The sequence below is a fragment of the Sipha flava genome, unplaced genomic scaffold, assembly GCF_003268045.1.
Source record: "Sipha flava isolate LNK unplaced genomic scaffold, YSA_version1 88_pilon_pilon, whole genome shotgun sequence".
In the NCBI taxonomy this organism is placed as follows: Eukaryota; Metazoa; Arthropoda; class Insecta; order Hemiptera; family Aphididae; genus Sipha; species Sipha flava.
In genome coordinates, this window is record NW_020273630.1 from 2,142,786 (window position 1) to 2,151,822 (window position 9,037).

The following is a 9,037-nucleotide window of genomic DNA, read 5'->3' on the forward strand; positions in this document are numbered from 1 at the left end:
ACCAATATTTTGGAACTAATTTGGAACTATTTGGAACCAAGTTTTCAGAATTTGGAACTTCACCCTTTTCCCGTAAAAAAGATTTTAGGTTTAAATTTTTAGTCTAATACGGTCTAAAAAAAAAAAATTAGCAATCAGTTCGGTTCGAGTTCGCCCTTTGTTAACATTTTCAAAACGGGACCGGACATAGATGTATAGACTGTACAAATTACAATTTAACACAAAAATTCTATTTTGTAAAAGAAAACAAAATATAATTAGATTATCTTCTATGTATCCCGCTTTGATATTATGCCGCTGAGTTTAGGGACACTCTATATAATGACACAAGTAAATAACAATTTTCCAAAAAAAAAAAAATAGACTAAAAAAATTGAAAAACATTAAAATTGATATAATTAAAAAAAAAAAAAAGTTTTCTTAGCAAAAACCGCCTCTTAATTATTTTAATATTTAGAACAACTTAGTGTTTACAATTTCATTACTTTGACTACAATAAATACTAACCTTTATTTTACTCATTTTAAAAAATTATGTGTTATACCCAGGTCTTAAGTGTAGTTAAAATAAAATAAATAACGTCTATCTTACTACACCAGCGTTCTGCAAATGAATGGACTATCTTGCAAATTGTAATAGTTATAAAAATAACTCGGTATTGAAAATATATTATCCGTAAAAGACTATATGTATATTGAACCATTTAAATATAAATTCATAAAAGTAACACTTCACGGACTTGTCCAATAATAATAGCCTGAATGTATTGTGTTCAAAATAGCATCAAATTATATGACAAGATAAGGAAAACCAATAATAATATGATTTATATTAATTTTATCTTAAACAATGTAGTTTGTGTTCGAAAATATTAAAGTATATTTACTGTTATATTTTTATACGTTCGTAGATATTTAGTTAATTTTAATACACTTTTCGTAAATTTCTAATTATATTGGCAATTTAAAATAGTAATGTTAAAGTTTAATGCCATATAAAGCTACGAAGAACCATAAAATTGTTCTCATTGAATTGATAATGCCTGGGTGAAGGATATAACTTTTTTAAGTTGCTAATAGTTATTTATATGTTGTAAATATTTACATGGATAGCAAAATTTGACAACTACAAAAATTATGCTTCCTAGTTTCAAAATGTTAATTTTAGATACTCCGAAATCTCCCTCCTATGAGCATAGCAATATACTTAGAGCACATATGGTCCGGAGTTTAAATATTATATTTCAATGGTAAAATAAAATTGTCTGCTAATCATAAAGATATATTTTAAAATGTTCTATGGTATTATATAACATTTATAGATACTAGTAATGCAAATTAATTTTTTTACCAAATTGAAAAACAGATTTCTAAAAACAATATTTTAGGTATGTACTAAGAAATATAATTTTGAAATTTCAACTTTGCAATTTTTAGATTTGTTTTCTTTTAGATAACTAATTTTCCTTTTTTAAGCATTAACTAATTTCAAATCTCACAATTTTAATTTATTATTACTATTTTTTTTTAAATCTGTAGCCTATATTAACTATAGATGTTTCGGAAAACTAGATTCTAATTAATTTCAAATAAGATTCAAAATATTGGTGAAGATTTGAAGTCGATAGGACAAAGTGAGGGGAGCAGCGAGAAGTTATTCCCCTCCAACCTAAAATCTTTTTTACGGGAAAAGGGTGAAGTTCCAAATTCTGAAAACTTGGTTCCAAATAGTTCCAAATTAGTTCCAAAATATTGGTAAAGGTTTGAAGTCGATAGGACAAAGTGGGGGGGCTGCGTGAAGTTGGCCCCCCCCAACCGAAAATCTCTTATTTCGAGAAAAGGGTGAAGTTCCAAATAGTTCCAAATTAGTTCCAAAATATTGGTGAAGGTTTGAATTCGATAGGACAAAGTGGGGGGGCCAACTTCACGGACGTATGATAAGGCTGTTTTAATCCACCGATTGTCATTAACCAGCCATTAATACATATATTATATTAACCCGCTCATTTTTTCCAGCTCCGCCTACGTGAACAGTAAACGTTTACATAACATCATATTTATACACGAAATCATTTCCATATTTTTCAAAGGTTTAGACTTCAGATCATGAGTAAACAAGAACCTGATCAGTAGTGCTTGACTTGAGGGGGGACGCAGGGTGACTAAGTACCCTTATTAATTTTCAGAAATTTTAACGTGCCCCTATAATTATTACGCTTAATAAGTCTTGAGGACGCTATTTTCTTTAAAGTAAACAGACTGCTCTTTAAACAGAGTCTCCCTTCTTTAATTTTGCCAAGTCGAACACTGCTGATCAGGTGATCGACTATCGTTTTTATATTATATAGGTATTGTTCTGTGATATTATTCTATAGTTTTAATATTTCTGATAGGTACATAATTTTACTAGGGAAATAAAATCCCGTTGGTTGGGAAGACTGTATACGTTCCGCGGACGAACAACACTTGTTTGAATTGATTACAATTTACAAAATATTTTGGGCGTGTTATTCAAACTGAAATTGCTATTAAATAATTTATTTTTGTTTCCTTTACTTTTATTCCTTTTTTAGTGATGTAAGTTGTTATTTTATATCCTTTTTAGTTAATCCGTCCTAATAATCATCTCGTACACCATGCCGTCCGCACTGTGTATCCTTTGCATGACCTTGTTTGTGCTGTACAGCGTTTATTCTGGTTAGTTTTAATCGCAGTTGTTATTCGTCTCATTTCTGCTGTCGTGTATTATCTAAGAATTAACAATGATTGTGTTTAAACTTTCAGTGTGCGGTCTCATGTGTTGGCATTGTGATTCACTGCATGACCCGAAATGTGTAGATCCTTTCGACAATCACTCGATGCCCATGAAGGATTGTAAACTAGAAAAATTGGATACTTACCCGGGTGTGCGAGGCACAATGTGTCGGAAAATCCGTCAAAAAGGTATGTGTACCATAGTTATTCACTTTAATTAATTAATTAATTAATTTGACACAGTTTTATTTGTGTTTTTAGTGTATGGCAAATGGAGGTTCTATCGAAGCTGTGCTTTTTTAGGAGAACCCGGCATTGGTGGTGATGAACGTTATTGTTTAATGAGGACAGGCACTCATAATATATTCACTGAATATTGTACTTGCAATTCCAGAGATGGATGTAACGGTGCATCTGGCATTTCTTCCTCTGTATTGAGCTTTATATTGGCACCAGCTCTTATATACAGAAGATTGATTTAATGTGTTCATCAAATAAGTAACTAAGCTTATCAGTATTATGTATATACTATTGAGAAATAATTTTTTTGTCAGGTACCTAATCTATTTTTATAACGAATTTTTTAATATTTGAATTAAAAAATAATGATTGATTTCAATCATTGATATTTTTGGTACATATGTGTTATTATCCTGCGATTACACATACAAATTTTATTACTTTGACAAATCAGGTACATATCTATATAAATCTATACATAGTATTTCTATTTTTAATGGTAATAAATGAATACTCAGTATTTTTGAAATAATTATTTTATATTATATTTGCAATATAAATATATGTATAATGCACAATACAAGAATCTAAAAATATTTTTTTATACTAGATCAATATTTAGAAATTGTAGCAATGCAATGTATATTTTCTTATCAGTATATCCCTTATTGTAAAATTTTTATGGAAAATGTGTTAAAGGCTTAATATATTATCATAACATTTTTAAAATATATTTAGAAATTTTACTTTGATTTTAATACCTATCTATTTAGTATTTATCATAATCTTCATTTTTATTTTACTGGAACTTGATACTTATGAAAATCAATTATTTATAAAATATTTTATCTTAATTCAAATAGGCACTAAGTAAGATATTTGAGTACTTTATCCTTTTATTTATCAATAATTATAAAAGTATACTGTTTTAGTAATAATAATATTAGGCATTAGATGAAGTTATACAAAATTGTACTTGTAATGGTAGGTTATAACACATAAATACTATATTTTTTTGTACAATGATTTATTTTTAAATAATTTTATTAATATGATTTATTTATTTTGTTTATATATTAAAACTGATACAAAAAATGTAAATTTAATATTTATAAGTTTTCTTAAGTTTTTTTTTTTTTTGTTTTTGACCATCGTTAATGGTTATATGATTAGTTGTGATTGATTAACTAAAAAATGTAAACGATCCGTCCATTTTTTAGATAATTAGTTTTAAGTATTAATACAAAGATATTAAATAAGTTCTTTAACATTAAAGTTTTAATTATTTACATGCCTATTTTATAAATTCTTACCTAAATAATATTTTTTAATTATTTAATGTAACCATACAATTATTGACTTGATTTTTATTTACACAAATTAGCATTTTTTGTTTGTATATCACTGTGCTTTTTATTTAAGCTAATTATTATTAAAAAATTGGTAAATTAATCTTTTGTATTTTTCTAACAATTTTGAATAACTCGATATTCAGACAATTAAACACTTAAATATTTTGTATTGTAAATTTTAATTTTCTCCTCTCATTGATTGTGGTTGTTTACAGTTGAGAATTTAAACAAATAATTTTAAAAGAAAAATGATTGTATTAAATCTCTCATTGGTTTTTTTTATTATCTTTCATTTTTAAAAATAATATATTTTTTATATTTTATAGAAGAAAAAAAACTTATAATATTTGATTTTAAAATTAAATGTTAACTATGTAAACCAAAACAATGTATTAGAATTTAATTTGTGTTGACTGATGTCTTGAGTAATGATCAAAGAATTATCACAAATCTTTATTTTATGTAATAAACATAATATAATATACAATTTTTTAATTTAAAATTTGTATTTTTCTTTCTATGCTAATTAGTTTAATTTATTGTCCTATAATTAAGTAATAAACATTTTATATTTAAACTGGACATTTGTAACTAACAATTTAATATTCAGCAAAAATGGTTTTTTTAGTATAAAATGTTATTTCTAATTATTATTTAATAATTAGATTGATAATTAGATGCCCTGTAATTACTTAAATTACCATGTATAAATATAATTAACAGATAGATGAAAGTTTCATGAGATAATTGTGTAGCTAATTGTAGCTATAATACTTATCCCTCCAGTTTGAAAAGAAAATAAGGATTGGTTTTTCATGGGATGGGAAAAAACATGAAAAGATACTGAGGCAAAGAAATTAGTAGTGTTGATAGTAAATTATATTTTCGTAACAAAAAAATTTGAGGTTATGAATACAAAGTCAGAAATCAAATTTCAAAATAAGAATAGATTAAAGCTTATACTTTTTGTCTATGTGAACTACTTGTCTTTGTAACAATTTTTAATTGTTACACCATACTTATAGTTACTACTAAGCATATAATATTCTATAATTTTTAGTAACGAAATTTTTTTTATAATCAGCTCAGTCTCAAAAGGTTCCTTTATTTTATGTAAAATAATATTTACCATTTATATGATCAACGATTAATCGAATAAATGGTTGGTGAATATTGAATGTTGGATTCTTAAAACTTAATTTAAAATTAAAGCTATTTAAAGATACTTGTATTCCTACCACTTCCTTAATCTTGTTACTATTGGTAGGTCTGTGATAAATTTGATAGTTTTAAATAACAATTTTCTGAATTTTAATATCCACCCAATGCACTTTATAATATGCTAATATGTTAGAGCATTATATAGTTTTCTCCAAAGTATTTAGGGATATCTACATTATTACCCAATGACAGTAAATATTCAATTTCATTTACCTCTCAATTTTTTGATAATATGCGTACACATATATAATTTGAAGATTTAATTTTTAAATTTTAATAGTATTTTTTTAATGTCTTAAGATTCCTTAATTATTCCTTCTACCTATGTCTTTAAAATGACCAACTTTTGTATTACTTAATTAACTTACAGAAAATGTCTTGTTTGTCCTCTTAACTGATAATTTGTATGAATATTAAAAAGTGGCAGTACCAATACTCTGCCTCATTATTTCATTGTTGTGATTATGATGGATGAATTAAATTATTCATTTATGAAAAATTTAAAAGAAGGTAATTAAAAAAAAGTTATTTAAGATAAGAGTACAGTTGATAAGTGTTTTATCTATTTACTTGCATACTAAAAATGTTTGATCAATTCATAGTTGTTTTTTATGTATATACATATATTCTCCTTATTACTTTAAAAAATATGTGATCTATGATAATTATCTGACAACTATTTTTGTATTATTAATTAAGAATGTAGGCATATGTATAATTTATTATCTTATGACTTTTTTTTATCTTTCCACTATAAATATACACATAATATATGAATATACATATATGTATATATATATATATATATATATGCTAGATAAAATCAGAGCTATTTCATTTTTATTTTAAATTTCAACAGTAACAATATTTAACATTTTCTTAAAGCATACAAATAATAAATATGTAATTTGATTTACCCTGAAAATTGTATATTATTTCATAAATTATTATACATTTTTATTTTTTAACAGTTAATTATACATAATAGTTAAATTAAACTTTAATTATCTAAACTATTGACATTCTGAAACGCATTAAAAACTATAATATATAAGTAAGTATACTTTTATAATTATTAAATAGTGCTTTATTCATTAAATTAAAATAAACATGTAATTTAAATGTTTAAATAGTTTCAATTTTATATTTTTATCAATATTTTTCAAGCATATTTATAAAATGATTTACTTATACATTTCAACATTATTAATGTGATTTAGATAGAATAAAATTACATATTAATTCAGTTTTTACAATAATTAGCTTACTTATGTGAAATTTTTATTAATAATTCAAATTAATTTGGCATTTCTAGGATTTACCTTATTAATAATTATGAACACTTAGTTTAATACTTTACTAACTAAATAAGGCGGTTAGTCAATAAATTGTCATTATTTATTCACAGTGTAATTAGTTGATTATATTACTTTTATTCTGTATAAACGTTTCTGTACTTCTGTTTCACAATATTTTTGATGACCCATATTAGGCAATTAATATGATTAATGTTTAGTTTAATAATTGAATCCAATATTTTTAATTTTTTATTTATTCAGTAAAAAACAAATACTTTAATTATTTTTGTCAGTACAATTATATCTTGAAAAAAAATGTTGGTTTTATTTATTGAATTATCGATTTTCAGCAACAATACAAATTATCTTTATTACAACTACAAACAACTGTAAAACTACATCAAAGCACTGAGAGAAGTATTAAACTGAAATCAAGAAATTAATTCAAACAATATTCAACAACTAATTAAATACACAGTTAGTGTATTAATTAATCCAATTTTATAAATCTACATAAAATATATTTCTCAAATGACATTTATGGCAGTGTATATCTTGTTTTGTGTTCCAGTTTTTTTGTTGTATAAGTTTATATTATGTAAAGAACATAGTGATATCATTTATAAAATTAAACACATCATTTAATTTCCTAAAGAATGTTTACAAAAACATTATTATGACTTAAAATGTTTAAGATTCATCCATCACATTCAAGTTATTTCATTTAATACTTAATAAATTATGTCTGGCGTTACGGATTACTGCTATATCATATTTCATGATTAAGACCATACATTATATAAGTCAATTACATTCATGAAAAACTTATATTATTAGATCGAAATTACTTTAGCTCAATGTTTTGTTGTTTTTATCAAAGTATTTGATATTACCAAGGATTCATAAGATAAAAACCACCTAAATTTTAGCAAATGGTTATTTCAGGAACAATATATACAAAATTAAAATAAATCAGGTAATTTAAAAACAAAGTTTTTGCTTCATAATGTGAGAACAGATTGAGTAATTGGTATTAAATTAATAGATTAATCATAGGTCTAGGCAAGATAATTGAGAATTATATAAATGTATTTCTTAAAATAGTTTATTTACTAAAATGAATAATTATATGAGTAAAATTATAAAATGTATAAAAAAATAGGGGTGACACTATATATTTTGGACGGAATTTGTTAACAAATTAAAGAATAAATGAAGATCATTGTCTTATTATATACATAGCAATTAATGAACACAATATAGTTATTACAACAGAAAATGGTGTAATGTTAGTGGATGAATTACAGTTATCCTCTGAACAATAACATTCTTCCCAGTATACTCCATTCCATTCAACTCCCCAATTGCACACACCAGTTACTCCAGTATCTGACACTGAACCACAACGACGAATTACATTCCTCCAACGACCATCCCCTATAATTTTTTATAGATAATTATTTATCATAGTAAAATCCACAATTGTAAGCATTACTTACATATAAATCCTCTGAGGCCTTGTTTTGTGACTTTAACACAAAATGTACCGGGTGTATGAGATTCATCACTGGTACATTCTACAGGGATGTGACGATCCTTGTGGAATTTTTCATATGCACCACAATTATCTGATCCCTTGGAGTCACTGCTTGTGGAACATTGATAGCATTGAATTCCACTAACTAAACAACAATTTAAGCTTAAATACCTCTATTGGTCGTATAATTAAGGGCGTGACAAAGGACAGCCACACCTATTAAACTTCAAATTACCTTCACGCAGAAATGAAAAACTTAAGATCAATACAAAACATGAAAGTAAAGTCGATTTCATTTTGTTTAAAAAAAAAAATCAGTAAATTTATGTATAAAAATAATTAAACTGTACGATATACAAAATAAAATAACGTTTGAAAATATTTACATTGTTTTGTAAAAAGAAAAAATAAATAAAATTCAAAATCAAATATAATAAACTTGATAAATGATAATGGATAAAATATAAACAAGACCATAGCATAAGTACTTAAGTTACGAACAAGATTTTCAGTATCCATTCAGTGGTTCTCAGTGTTGTTTACAATAGAATGAAATTAATTTCAAATTTAACCGCATTGTTTTGTTATTTGATTTAATCGTGAATAATATAACGAGAATTTCTTCTGATTAATATC

At 24.9% G+C, this 9,037-nt stretch overlaps 2 protein-coding genes across 2 annotated transcripts; one reads left to right on the forward strand and one right to left on the reverse strand.

The window, feature by feature from the left end:
* The first annotated feature begins 2,635 nt into the window (after positions 1 to 2,635).
* LOC112693500 lies at positions 2,636 to 3,469 on the forward strand. The gene is made up of 3 exons (XM_025568601.1): positions 2,636 to 2,696; positions 2,784 to 2,942; positions 3,015 to 3,469. The coding sequence occupies exons 1-3, from the start codon at positions 2,636 to 2,638 to the stop codon at positions 3,233 to 3,235; spliced, it is 441 nt and encodes a 146-aa protein (XP_025424386.1). The 3' UTR covers positions 3,236 to 3,469.
* A 4,596-nt stretch (positions 3,470 to 8,065) lies between these two features.
* On the reverse strand, positions 8,066 to 8,769 carry LOC112693499. Its single transcript, XM_025568600.1, has 3 exons — positions 8,637 to 8,769; positions 8,364 to 8,546; positions 8,066 to 8,301 (listed from the first exon to the last, which is right to left on the reverse strand). Exons 1-3 carry the CDS (start codon positions 8,695 to 8,697, stop codon positions 8,084 to 8,086), a joined length of 462 nt encoding a protein of 153 aa, XP_025424385.1. The 5' UTR covers positions 8,698 to 8,769; the 3' UTR covers positions 8,066 to 8,083.
* Positions 8,770 to 9,037: the final 268 nt, after the last annotated feature.